At 35.2% G+C, this 15051-nt stretch overlaps 2 protein-coding genes across 2 annotated transcripts; one reads left to right on the forward strand and one right to left on the reverse strand.

The window, feature by feature from the left end:
* Positions 1 to 2544: 2544 nt before the first annotated feature.
* LOC115632496 (probable cytochrome P450 313a4) lies at positions 2545 to 4613 on the reverse strand. The gene is made up of 7 exons (XM_030529673.1): positions 4483 to 4613; positions 4216 to 4413; positions 3974 to 4159; positions 3835 to 3907; positions 3649 to 3775; positions 2939 to 3521; positions 2545 to 2874 (listed from the first exon to the last, which is right to left on the reverse strand). The coding sequence occupies exons 2-7, from the start codon at positions 4364 to 4366 to the stop codon at positions 2714 to 2716; spliced, it is 1281 nt and encodes a 426-aa protein (XP_030385533.1). The 5' UTR covers positions 4367 to 4413; positions 4483 to 4613; the 3' UTR covers positions 2545 to 2713.
* Positions 4614 to 12751: 8138 nt separating this feature from the next.
* Positions 12752 to 13779, forward strand: LOC115632837 (circumsporozoite protein-like). The gene is made up of 2 exons (XM_030530093.1): positions 12752 to 12779; positions 12854 to 13779. The coding sequence occupies exons 1-2, from the start codon at positions 12752 to 12754 to the stop codon at positions 13750 to 13752; spliced, it is 927 nt and encodes a 308-aa protein (XP_030385953.1). The 3' UTR covers positions 13753 to 13779.
* Positions 13780 to 15051: the final 1272 nt, after the last annotated feature.

Consider the following 15051-nt stretch of genomic DNA (forward strand, 5'->3'; position numbering starts at 1 on the left):
TGAGATCCTCGCGTTCATCCAGACGGACAGACGGACAGACGGACGGACAGACGGACAGACGGACAGACGGACGGACATGTCTAGATCGATTTCTCTCGTCATGCTGATCAAGAATATATATACTTTATGGGGTTACATAACACTAGTTAATTGAAAAAAGTAAATAAATGGCCAATTTCAATTATAATGCCTTATATGCCGTACAACTATTACAGCAATTGTAATTTTGTCTTAATACAAGTAGTTGCCAATTAACATTCATGTGAATGAATTAAAGGTAAGTTAAAGTTATTATGAAACAATAAGTGTGCATCAACCGGTTTGTTTGAGATCGCTGCACACGTCCACTGGCATTTAAATTATTTATCCAGCATTATTTGCGTATCAGGCAGTGACATTATTGCATTTCGCTCAAAGCTCTCCTGGGTCCAAAGCCACATACCAGACAGACAATGACAGACAGACAGGGCACATACTCGTGCTACTATACACCATTGTTATTTTAATAGTTTAAGTAAGCATAATATGCTGAGCACTTTTTAATAAACTTGAAACATGACGAAGTGTGTGGAGTAGGTATGTACTTGTATGTACGAGTGTGTGTACAGAAACTTGTAGCAATACAAGGACACTGGGGAACAAAACAACAACGGTCGCCCAACAAAAGATTTATGCAAACCAAAATGTTGCCAAAAATTACAATTTAATGGAGTAGACAAAGTGGGCGGGCTGGTTGGCTGGTTGGCTTCTGTGGCACATAATGAGCAGCGCAAGAAACTTGCAACAACAGTGGCAACGAAAACAAAGACAAAGGGAGAAAGACACTAACAACTAACAACATGCTGGCCAACTGAAATGTAAGCAAAAGTAACTTCTCTAATTTTGCAGGAAATATGAAGCCATTAAAGTGCAGACACAACCGAGGGGCAACATCTTGGCTGCGGCATAGACACGCAGCGCTCAGAGCAGCCGGCACGTCCTCGTCCTCATCCTGGCCCTCTTTCTATCCTGTTCAGTACGTACTTGGGCTGGCCATCTGCCGTCCTCATTGCCAAGTGCTCGGAAAGTTGTCCTTTGTGCCGCGTCGAGTGTGAAAATAAATTTTCAAAAAGTGCACACTACGGGGAATGGGAAATGCTAACTGGTAACTGGCTACTGGTTTGCATGTTCCGCTGGCGACTGGCAACTGGAAACTGGCAACTGGCGATGTCAACGACGACTTCATTTCGTAGCGGTGAAAACAGCTGTTGCATTTTTTTTTTTGCTGCCTCTTTTCTATTACAACAATTTATTTGAGATTTACGGGCGAAAAAAAAAGAAGAAACTTCAAATGCTATACATGCATATATTTAATTGCCAACTTAAAGTGACAGGAAAAGGAGAAAAATGACCATTGGTCAAGCAGCCAGTAACTGCAATACCCCGACCTCTACCCTCTTTCTACTGTCCCTCCAGCAATATGCTCCACTAGGCGATAGTTCCACTTAATCACTGCTAGAGCCAACTGTTTCACTGCGGTGGTGCCCTTTTGGGGACTAAATTAAAGGACTATGGAGATAACCTGCAGTTTTCCTGCAAGAATAACAGTGGGCTCTTACATTTGTTCCTTTTTTCAAATTTTTATAACTTAGCCCCTGACTGGATTCCAATCACTGCTGCATAACTTATTTACGAGCTGAGGGAACAGAAACAGATCAAAAAAAAAAAAAAAAATGCAAAAATATAGATGGCTAATTCACAATTTAGATTAGTTTCTTCAATATGTGCTATTTCATAAGAACTTTGAAATAACTCCCAGAGCATCTATTTTAATTTCCAATTTTTAATTCAAAAGAGAAAAGAGTGTAAATATTGCAAACAAACAACATTTTTAAACCTCAACATTTTTAAAACTGCATATGCCACGTTTCAGAAGATCAATGGAAAGATTTATATATTTGTTTTCTTTCTGGTACTGCAGAAGGTTGATTGTAGCTAGCATTATCTAAATCCAGTTTAAGATTTCTCATCCGTAGACAAAATATTCAGTTAGTTTACCATAAAAAGAAAATGAAGCTACGGTTGGGCAGGCAAACAGTTGCTCATTAGCTTTGAAATTTGGGAGATACTTGTATTTGCTGGTTTGACCATAGCTTATTACCTTCTTGATAAAGGCACGCACCTCATATACTTGTAGAATATACGGGTATGTATTAACAAGGATAAGACATTCTTCAAATGTAGATTTGTAGCACAACAATTTATATTTATTCTCGTTAACTACGATTGATATGAGTACTTATTTTAGTGCCGGCTGATGCAGTTTTATAATTATATGCAATACTTGTAGTGTTTTGGAGAATTCCGTTGATCCCAATTGATTTGAGCTTAAGATAAGATTTCCGAATCGACTTGCATTGGCCATGTCAAAGCCAATTCTTGAGTGTTTGTGGCCTGAACCTAGAATATAAATGTTTCTCCTTCAATTGGTTAATAATTGGATAATTGGATAATTTTACTTTTTAGTTTAGTATTTATTTTATTTAAATAAAAATATCCTAATAGTTCAGCTAATACGTTAACACAACATTTATTGATTCCGAAGAGGTACGAAATTTTCCGAGCTCTTATATTTACAAGTATATGTTTGATTCATGTAACCTCAATATATTTTGTACGCTTTCAAAATTATTTGCAATATTTACAAAATTTTCATTTGGATTGCTTGGTCGCATTAGTATCTTCTTTGTAGTTCAAAAAGTGGCGTAGTTTTAAGTCCCAAAGTAATCTGTTCAGTATAATGTAGATCCTCAAACTTCATGCTTGTGCTAAATTTGTACTTCCTTAGGATTTTAGCCAATGTCACTTTCAGCGACGTCATTGCATATTTAGTTCCTGTAATTGGGATTTTTAAGAACGAAGAATCATGATGATAAGCAAACAATTTACGATTCCATACCTAGACAATATCTTATGCCTTTTGTAAATGGTATAAAAGCGTAAGGATGTATATCCTGCATATTGGCGGGCAAGAAGTGATCAGGATTGAACGTTTCTGCATCTGGACCCCAAATAGTTTTGCTGCGTTGCATGTGAAAAATGTCGATGGCTATTTGCAGTCCTTTCGGAATTATAACGCCATTGGAAAGCCGAATATCCTGCGATGCCTCTCTAAAAACAATAGGCGCCGGTGAAAATAATCGAAAACACTCGTTCATCACCATATCCAAATAGACCATTTCATGTGTGCTGGCGAATGTAACCTCAAAGACACCGTTTTCGGGAAAAAGGGACTTTAACTCCTGAAATACCTTCTCCTGGCATACAGGGAACATGGCAAGCAACATAAGTGTGTATATCAAAGAATTCGCGCTGGTATCAAATATTGCAAACAAAATAATGAATGCCTCATCCTCAACATTTTTAGAACTGAATATGCCACGTTTCAGAAGATCGGTGGAAAGATTTATATATTTGTTGCTTTCTGTTACTGCAGAAGGTTGATTAGCTGCATTATCCTTATCCAGTTTTTGCTTAATCATCTACAGAAGAAATATTCAATTAGTTTACCAAAAAGTAACTGACGGTTTGTCAGGCACCAAATAATAAGATATAAGATAAGATAAGATTTGAAATTTAGAAATGAATTGCTGCGTTGAAAACCTTCACCTTCTTAAGAAATTCTCGTAATCCAGATTTGGCATCCGCATAGCGCTTTTCCTTTCCTAAAATTTGTCTGATTGTTCTGTTCCTTAGCCAGGGGCAAAGTGCCATATCTGTTGAAGTTTGACTTATGCTGTTTCGGCATAGCAGTTTAGATTTAGATTTAGATGAACTCGAATTTCTCATACATACCGTATCAAATGTTGTACCATAATTTTACTGTCATAGTCCTTCTTTTCATTCGTACCGACACACATAATATTCTCTGTATTTGAATATAATTGGAGAATATGATATTAACAAATAAATACCCCCAAAGTATGTTACTTACCAATTCCCATATCCAAAGTGAACATTTGCACTAAAAGACTCAAGTCCTTCTCACCATCGTTAACGAGCTTATCAAGCTTTTCCAAAAGCCCGTCTGTTTCCCTATTGAAAACACTTTGAAAGCCTTGCAGCATTTCGAATCCAACTATTGGATTTAATAATTTTCGATGCGTGCTCCATTGCTTATCTAAAAAAAATCATATACATTTGACTTCAACTTACGAGATGTAAATACTGTGGCACCTTTTAGATTGATGAGTCCAATACCAGCATTATCCTCGAAAACATTGTATATAGTAGCTTTATTCACACAATGTGGTGATGTCAGTATATCCTGTGTAGTTTGTGGATCGGTCACAACTAAATACGGAACTGGCCCAAGCCATGTGAGCATATTCGGGCCATATATCTCTATTAGTTTTCCAATATCATTTAGACAATCTGTACACAAATTACAGATGCAGAAATAGTGTAACAAACCGAACTCCATTCTTCCAATACGTAAAATACCTTCTCGGCGATAAATTTTGGGAATTATTCCAAGTATGGGATATCCAAGTGGTCCAGGAATTTTGAGCGTTAACAAATAAGATCTGCGTCTAGTCCACAAAACATAGATCCATAAAAATAGCGCCAGAAGTGCTAACATTTTCAGCAAAAGCTTTCTATAGCAAGTTGTGGATACAATTAATAGAGATTTATATTGTTTGATCCCACATTTCTTATGATTACTAATTGTCTAACACAGCGTGCTTTTATAGAAAATTCTGATACAACTAGCTAGCAACTACTTAATCTTTTTATACCCTCTACCCAAAGGGTGAAAGGGTATACTAGTTTTGTTCGAATGTTTGTAACACACAGAAGGAGGCGTGGCAGACCTCACAAAGTATATAGGATCTTAGCAAGTACAAGGGCTAGAATAACCAAATTTGGTGTTCAGGTTCTCAAGTTTGTTTATTTTTTCTGATACACTCCCCTCAGATTGGGGTTAATATCAGCAGTTTGCGACTATGAGTCATTATGACAGCTCAATTATGAAGAAAGTTATAGCCATAAACATAATCTCTGGCGAAGCTCTGCCCAAGCTCTGCCGGCAGCAGTTGTTTTTGTTGCTGCTTTGACTTATTTCTTTACTGCATGCAAGCACGCATAGACACGATTCTGATCTAAATGTATGCTGTTGAAATTATAAACACTAATGTCTGTATGCAAGTGTAGAATATTTTATATTTAACTAAAAAGAATAGATAAATAAAATTAATTAAATTTTTAAAATCTATTATTATTATTATTATTTATTTATTTTTTTTTGTGGTGGTACAGGGTATTTAAGAGTTGAGCCCCCTCGACTTTAGTATTCCTTTCTTGTTGTAATCTCATATTTATGCTAAAACGCTGATATTACCGGTTATAAGCAATTATTTTAAACTAGTTATTAAAAGATGAAAGGCAGCTCAAGCATATGCAACAAATGGAAAAATCCTTGACTACTGAAATCAAATTCAAATATAGAGTAATGGATTAATAGTGTAGCAAATTTTAATAAATTTATGATATGTTATGTTCCGGCTTTCTTTTGAAATACTTATTAGGTATTGATAGATGATGTTCGAAACTTTTTTAATACTAAAATGTTAGGGTGCAACCTCAACTGACACAGTTATTTCAGAGCTAAATAATCTGGACACAAATTTGAAGGCATCTTTTAATTTATGGTTAAAATAAAAAAATGTACTGTAGGGTATCCTCAGTGTGTTCTTAAAAGTTTGGATTGTTCCTCTGTACTATATATTATTACATCACAGGGAGGCGGGGAGGTGTTATGAAGCTAGCAATTATAGATCTACTATATATAGATCTGGTAATGGTATTCTGAATAAAGAGGAAATAAATGGCTGAATTAATCTAGTATGTGAATATATACAGAGTAACAAATTGTTCAAGCAGTGAGAAATTAATAATAAACAATTACGAGTAGTACTACAAGTACAGTTCAGCGGCGTTGCACGTGAAAAGTTTTTATCAGGGACTATAATCATTATAAGTATTATTATAAAAATTACAATGGTTTTTTTTAACATTTTATTTTTTTTTGCACACAATTTTGAGCTATAACTTACAACTCAACCAATAATCATTATATTTAAGCAAAAGCTTCCAAAATGAGGTTTATTCTTTAAGTTGCATTTTTTTTATCCAAATTTAAAACGTGGTGGTGTTCTATAACTTTACAAACACGTATTGGACTTATATATCGCATAGCTTATTAAACAAGTCTAATGTATTTATATGTGCATCGTAGACCGTTCTCAAACCAACCTATAAAAGTAATGGTTTATCAACTAAATGCAGAAAAGTGCGAACCGTACAGCCTTTTTCGGGTCCTTTTAAAATTTTTAGACAACAACTTGCTTTTATAACCCAGATGAAGCAGACACCACAGCCAGTAAAATTCAAATGCGCTTCTCAGCTTGTCCGAAAAATGTTTAATTGTGTACTAAAAAGTCAAAATGCTTCATGTACTACTTATGATAAGTGTTTTATATCGGTTAAAAAAACACTTTTATATAATATGTTAATTTTTTCGTTTATTTTAGTATATGTACACTGCTAGCCACTTAAATAAGGCACCGTTTAAGTCTGTTTTATATCGCCCATTGCTCTCAAACCAAAGACGCTAGAGACTTAATTTCTTTAAAAGTAACAATTTATTGATTTGTCATAATACAATCGGAAGGAAGACTTATTGCTTATGCTTTAAGTACATAAAAAAAGTTATTAATAAATAAAATAAAATCGAGTTTTTAAATGGGATACTTTTACCAAAAAAGGAACATTTCGAGAATGCTTATTATTTTTAACATAAAACTTACTTTATTTTGTGGGAATGGCAGTATTTTATATTAAAAGAAAATTCGTTAAATTGTGTGTAGAATCAACTTTTTGCTCAACCGGTTTGGAAGAGAGGCATAAAACTTGGAAAAACAACTTTCTGCTCTTCCGGTTTGGAAGAGAGGCATAAAACGTGGAAAAATAATTTATTGAATGCGAGCTTCAGGATAATTCGATAGATTGGCATATATACGGGAATATTTTTATTCCTGATCTAACCAAACACTTTGGTTCTTTATGTACGTTAAAGCAAACTTGTACTATTTACTAGAATAGGCGCATTATTATTTTGATGATTTCACGGCATGGGAATAAAAAGGTTATGAATGTATATCTTAATATATCATTGTAAGACAACCCATTCGTTGTGGTTGACAGAAATTGTATTTTGCAGGTGCCGTTTTATAACATAATAACACTTTCATTTTTTTTTTATTTTTACTACACTATTCTGAAACTGTGATCTACTCTTGTGACATAACAAAGTTTTTCAAATGCGTATGACAAAGTAACTTCGAAAGCCAAAATCAGTTGACCCATAACTTTGTATGGCCAAGAAAGTTTCAAAATGTTGTTCAGCAAATCCACCCACTTTCATTGAAACATTATGACAACATTTTCAATTTCAATAGCGTAACGAGTTGATATTTTTTTTATCACTAACATCAAAATTTACAAACAAAAAGGGGACAAAGGCAAAAGAAAAAAAATGTCAACAAGAAGGAAAAAAGCCACTCACACTTCTCTGTTGTTGTAGTGTGTGTGATTGTGTGTGTGACCGTCTAATTCAAAGGCCAAACAGCAGCCACAACGTCAATGCAGATCCAGCGACTCACTCCGCGTTGACCAAACCAATCAGAAAATAGCAAAGCCATAGAGAGAGGGTACGAGTAGAGTGTGTGTGGTGGCCTGGAAACAGGGAGCTGTGCACGATGTGCAAAATGTTCTTAATTCTCAATTCATATGCAAATTTATTTTATCGCCAGTGTGGCTGCTGCTTCAGACTATTGGACTGCCGGTTGCCTGCACGATTGTAACAACAACAATAACAACAATGCCGTACTGTGGTTGTAGCCACACATGCCGCCCCGGGCCTGACTTTGTTGGCGGAGCGAATGAATGACTTGTTTGGTGTGGGTGCGGGTGGCAGTGGAGCTTTGTTGTTATTGCCCGGCTTGAACGTTATTGCTTGTAACTGTGCATTTCATTGCAGTTTTGCATTTGCATTTCGACTCTCATGTCTAACGGACAACAAACGGAGCCAAAAGTAATGCTCTAATTATAAATTTTATGCCTTAAGTTTGAAGTAATGCGAGTGGCAATTAAATAAAGAGCTTTGATTTTACAGCACAATCTTAAATCTTATCAATTTAAGGCCAGTCGAGTGCGAGTCTTTTAGGGATTTCAGCTAAAAGCCTATTAAACTGGCCAGCACAAAGCCAAAGCAAGTTGGAAGGCAAGACCCTGAAACTTAACCCATTAAGTCCGTTAATGTTTTTGGAGGGCTTTTGCCTTCTGTCTGATATAAAGAATGTAATAATTTTGAAATGTTCTTAGAGGTTTCTATATCGAATTGACTTAGGTAAATAATTTTTGAGGAAAATAAAGTTCATTTTAAAAAGAAAATTTATTTTTTTGGGTAACAATGCCTGAAAGGATTCGATTAAACGTATAGGAAATGATATTCATTCGCTTGGGTTTCAGTACAATAAGTGGAATCCAAAGAGTATATCTGAATTTATTTAACAATGATTTAATATCTATACTTTTTACTGTTGTTCATAGTTTTGTTTACTTTCCAATTAGTATTTAAAAATATTGTTTTGAATCGTTAAATTCGATTGGAACAAAATATAACTAATTGGTTTTATATTTGCTTTAAGGTTTAATTTCAAGCAAACATTCTTTTTCTTTAATATTATAATATATATAGATATATTTTTATTTTTAAAATAATTATGTTTCTTTGAATTACAGTTAAATTTAATTAGTTATTAGTTTCAACTACCGCTAATGGGGAAGAGAGAGTTGATCTCAAGTTAGTTTTTCAAGAAGTGTATATTTCTTAATGTCTTTTTTATTGCTCCTTTCCTCAATCAGTCTGCTACTAGGTTCTCTGCAACACACTTTCTTTTATACGTCATTATCGAATTTTAAATATAGAAGTACGCTATTCGATGTTACTCAACAAAAGGGTAAATTGTTGAATTCAGTATATTTTTCACTGAGTTCTTTGTAAAATTCTCAGAATTTGTAAAATTCTTCGAAAATTAATAAAAATAAGGTAAAAATAATCATAAAAATCAATATAAGGAAGCTTTTCTTAAAGATAAACAATGGCTAAAAAATCGGATCTCTATTCTTATTTATTTATTTATATTAAAAATAAATAAAGCAAAAAAGAGAAACATACATACAAATAGATTAGCCTAGAAAAATATCAATGGGTTAAACCGACTGGCAATGGCAAAGAATTGGAAGCATTTCAGCATTTGTGTTAAGAAATGTGCGCCCTTTATTTTGGCGAGAAAAAATGTTGGAAGTGTCTGTCAAAACTACGCGACGGCGTTGATGATGAGGCAACTACAATGCTGATGATGATGATGGTGGTGGTGATGGTGAGGGTATTGACGAGGGTACGAGTGCGGTTGCAGCTGACGATGACCAAAAAGCAATTGAGTAGAGGAACAGCAAGGCTTTGAATTGATTTCACTTGAGCGCGCGCTCGTGTGTGTGTGTGTGCGGAAACGGAAGTCATGTTGTGCTGCAATGGCCGTCGTAGTCGTCGTCATCGTCATCGTCATCGTCACCGTCATCATCGTCGTTGACGGCATTGCCGCCATTGCCTCCTGTCATTGAGGTAGACAATTTTTTTTTGTTGTTGCCAGGCTGCACGTCTGCGCAATTTCAAAGCAATTGCAAAACGTTTACCAAAGAGCACAAAAGTAAAGTAAAACGGAAGTGTTTTTACTTCTTTTTGCTACGGGTGAAAGTCTTTTTAATTGAAGTGGACACACACATACACACTCATACACACACCCACATTGACACTTGGCCAAATGCCTTGCTGTATTTTAAATTCAATGATGCAGTAAGTGAACATTTGCCCAACACTCGCCTTTTAACTTGCAAGGCGTTTCACAAAGTGTTTCTTTTGTGAGTCCTGCAGGAAACATGCCCCAACAAAAACAAAAAAGGAAAAAAAATGGAGATGGAAAAACTGGGTACAAGACCGGAAACACATAGACACAACTATGGGTGCCACTTCTTGGCTGTATGTCATTAAAATTTACAATCTATTTTCTTGCTAATTGGCACTTGCAATGTCAGCCCCAGACTCTCGTGCTTTGTGCTTGTTAGCCTCAGCCTGGTCATAATCATTACTTGCACTCTGTGGCGCCACAACTGGGGCAATTAGTGACAAGCCAGGGGCCAGATGTCCAAGGGGAGCAGTCATGTGCTCTGACACCGACCAAAGTGCATCAGGGTAAATGTTGCGTAAGCGTCTAATTATAGCCTAATGTTGATGTCTTCGCGGCTTTATCTTAGAGGCCATAACTGACACAACAGGAGCTCAAAGCATTTGGGCAGCACTGCACTAATAGGTAATTGGTTTTCCAAAATATTGAGCTCAGTAATGCAGCTAGAACTAGTTGGGGGATTTTGATTTGCTCTCCGGGGAGCTACGCATACTTCGATTCACAATACATTGTGGTCTGAGCTATTAGAGCTAACAAAAATGTAAACAATTTTAATGTACGCATTAAAAAATACTTGAAATTAACGAGTAGATCGTTAAGGTCGTGGCAGCCCAACTCTTGAATATTATTATTTCGTCCGCTACAGCCTTTCAACTACAATAAATTTTGTTGTGCCAGTAAATTGTTTGATAAGGCTTCAGATTATGAAGAGATGCCTGAAAGCGACAAAGTTTTCAAATATGAATAGACATTTGTTCAGCGCCTAACAATCAACAATCAAGTTGTAAATAGGAAACAATAAAAAGGAAAATATGCTTATATGGCATTCCTGCCATCACTACTATTTGAAAAACCAGCCAGTGCCATTTGTTTAGGTATATTGCGGAATTCCGAAAACTAAGCCGACCATATAAACTGTGTGGGGCTCATTAAGAAACTTTTGCAATGGGCAGAAAATGCAAAACCCCAAAAGTGACCATAAAATAAATTGAAACAAGTTGAACTGGCAAAAAAGGAATACAAATAAATAAATAAAAGCAAAAAGGAACCACAAACAATTGAGGTGGCTCGAAAAACACCTGCAATGTGACAAACAATGGACAACAATAACCAAAATGCAACGCCACCAATGGGCAGGTGGCCTCTCTGGGGACCTCCATGGGCTGGTCGTGTGTCAAAGCCGGCTCTCGGGGGAGTCGGCGAACAGTTATGGGGCATGCGACGGGCGATAAGAACGACGATAGTGTCACAAAACAAATAAGTTGCCTAAAAGCCGCAAAAGCCAGCAAACCGTGCAGCAACAGCAACAACAACAACAACAAGTAACCACTAATGTTTACCAACGCCAACAAACTCACACAAACAGAAACACAAACACAAACACCAACACAAACACCAACACAACATACTCACACATAAAGCGATTGGCTAAAATGTCAGGCGGTTAAAAGTGTATTGTCAAAGCTGCTACAAAACTGCAAATTTACATTTTTTGCTTTTCCCCTTTTACGCTTTAATTCGGATTGCACTTTAAAAAGAAAAATAGAATGTACAGTTAAAACTCCTTAATTGAACTAACCGAAATAAATGGTTGAGTTCTTCTTAAAATGCAATTACTTAAAAGACTCAATAAAGGATTCCAAGAAAAAAGGACTGTGTCGAGCAGGCTTTAAGAACATTTGCCAACTTCATCAACAACACATTTGCTTTAAGGATTTGATTATCCAGGTATTATACAAGTATTATAAGAAAAGTCGCAGAGCTGCAATGAATCATTAGAAATGTTAGAGCTCATATATACAAATATTATTATTTTAATATAAATAAATTAGCTCCCTCAAGAACGCGGATCCATTCTGGGTCAGTGGTTGAAGAATTATTCAAAGAAAAACTGAAATGAATGTAAAATCAAAACAAATATGTGATCTTTCAGTTCATACAATCGTATCACCCTGCTTGGGAACCATTAAAAACTTCTATATTTGGAACAATTTTAGAGTCTTCCACGGCTCACATTCTCAAAAGTGTTCTCAAATATGTATATGATCTGATATCGATTTCGTTTTTCTTTATTAAAAATTAAAAAACACAAATTCGATTTTTTCAAATATTTTCTTGAGCGCATTAGTAATACACGCTTATTACCAAATTTACTGCCTTATATTTGTTTTTTTTTTTTTTGCCCTGCATATACTAATTTATTTATTTTCGTTTGAATACTAATATTTTGAGCTGCCAGCTTTATGTCGTACAACCAGGACTTCTCAATTCGTTTTGCTCAATTATAACAAAAGTTTGGCAAAAACATCAAAGAATAACAAATTTATAAAGTTCTTTTATAAAATTCCATGAATTTTATTTTCATTATCGTTTCGTACTGAATTATTTAGTGCAGAAGATTTAATGCATTGGATAACTAAAAATTCATTTCTAAATGAACTATAATTATAAAATTAGAAATGCATTTGCGAATATATTAAATTGCAATAGAACTGTTCCAGTTCAAAACTTCATAACATACTAAATATTGTGTAATAAAAAATTTAATCAAGAAAAACATTATACGGGCTTAGATGCACGTTAGTCTCGAATCTTATGTAAATCTTACCAAATACCGTAACAAATTTGATTTCTTTGGGTATAAAAACCCAGTTCACAACACACAAACTGCAAAAGCCTTAATAATGTATCTGATATTATTTTATGTGCTAGGTAAGTTTTGAAAAAAATCAACACTATGGAAAATATTTTCAAGTTCTTAAATATGAATTGCCTTACTCACGAAGCGTTTTTTCATGGACAACTTACTGAGGCAAAGATTAAGAATGGAACGGCAACCAAGATTATCAAATTAAAGAAAGCCCTGGTGAACGCATTAGAAGTTTATCAAGTCCGGACTGGAAATGTCAACCTTTTCATGCCGCCGAAAAATAAAAGCCAGATTAGCGGCATGAACACAAACACAAATGTTAACCAAATTAAAATACAATCAGGGATATGGAATATTTTAAAGCCAAATAAAGTCCCTCCACCGAAAAAAAATCAAACAACTCCCCAAGGCAGCAATCCAGTGAACAATACAGGCACCAATCCAGGCAACAATCAAGGTAACAATCAAGGCAAAAAGCCAGGCAACAATCAAGGCAACAATCAAGGTAACAATCAAGGCAACAAGCCAGGCAACAGTCAAGGCAACAATCAGAGCAACAATCCAGCCTCCAAACCAGGCTCCAATTCAGGCTCCAATCCAGGCTCCAAACCAGGCTCCAATCCGGGCTCCAATCCAGGCTCCAACCCTGGCTCAAATCCAGGCAACAACCAAGGCAACGGTCAAGTTAGCGATCCAGCCATTACGAATCCAGATCCTAAATTGCCAGCGGTAGACAAGAACACACTTGCGGGAATTTGCCGGCAACTATATGAAGCACTCATGAACATTTCATATGAAGAACTTGTTGAGTTGTCTGAAATGGAAAACATTAATTTTAATATATTAAAGGATACGCTAGCATTTATAATGGGATCACTCAATGAAGTCGTTGTGACTCCACCTCCTAACTCTTTAATAGATCTAGAAAAATTCTGTGGCCCGCTTGGTTGCAAGGCCACCTGCACACCAAAACACTGTAAGTTACAAATAGGAAACCAGGAATATGATCAACTTAAACGTAATCCAAAGATTTAATAAATAAAAAGAAATTTTATAAATCTACTAGAATATTTTTTTCAAAATAGACAGAACCCTTTTTACGAAGACAAACTGCTAAAGGTTTGTTCTTCTATGATTCAATATATAGATAACAAAAGATATTTGAAGTAAATATAGTGGTTGTTGAAATATAAAAAATATATATAATATGTACAAAAAATCCGAATTTTTAAAATTATTACTAACAGCCATGTAAGTATAAACTAATAAATCGAAATATCTTCAGATCAGGTTCCCCATTTTAAGGGCTTATTCAAGCCCTATAAGAAATGATTCCGCTATTTCACAAACTAATTTATATATTGAAATCATCTCTAAGGCGTGCAAAAGATGTATGTATTTTATATTCGGAACATCAAAAAAATATTGGTTTATGCTGTGTATAACCAATTAAAATTAAAACAACTCTTTGTTTTCTTCATAGGAACTATAAATTTTTTAATATGTATTTTTTCTCCCACAACTTGTATTTTCTATCGACATATTAAGAAACCAAACACAAAAACTACAATTAAGACAACTCTTTTTTTCTCCTATGTGCAATAACATTATTTGACATTTTTATAATCTATACATATATAATATATATTTTATGCTCCTGGAAGAAACATTAGCACCTGAGAAACAATTGACTAAAACCGTAGAATTTATCGCCCATAAGTGGACTGGCAACTGAAAATAATTTGTCGATCTAACGATTTGGTTTCTCAATTAATCACAGTTAAATCAAACGAAAAGTTATTCGTATAATTATATAGTAGTACATTTTAAAAAGTACTTGATTGATTGAATTTACACAAGCAGATGATTCAATGACTTATAATACTTGTAGATCGTAAGTGATTGTACAGTTTCTATTAATTGATTTCTTCATCTGACATTTATAAATAAATCTGTATATGCATAAATACATGTGGAAAATAACATTTAATACTCAATTACCCTTAATTGATTTTCACTGTAACTCTCAGCCGCCCATTGCAGTTGCTTGCACTTTAATATCATGGTGCACTCTGAGGCGCAGGCCATTTTTGAAGTGCACTGTAAATATTTTCTAATAAATTTTGCGCTCACATTACGAGTAGACGACGTTGGTTCTCGTCTCTCCTGCTCTGCTAAAGTTTTCCTATGCCGAGCGACCCTAAGCGCTGCAAAGATTTCATTACGCTGCATTCGAGTGGCAGTGGTAGTTTGTCTATTGGTGTATGTGTGTGTGCGTGTGTGTGTGTGTGTGTGAGGGGGCGTGTGGGCGAGGCCACATAATGAAAATTCTAG

Source organism: Scaptodrosophila lebanonensis, unplaced genomic scaffold (assembly GCF_003285725.1).
Source record: "Scaptodrosophila lebanonensis strain 11010-0011.00,11010-0021.00 unplaced genomic scaffold, SlebRS2 tig00001415-arrow-pilon, whole genome shotgun sequence".
Taxonomy (NCBI): Eukaryota; Metazoa; Arthropoda; class Insecta; order Diptera; family Drosophilidae; genus Scaptodrosophila; species Scaptodrosophila lebanonensis.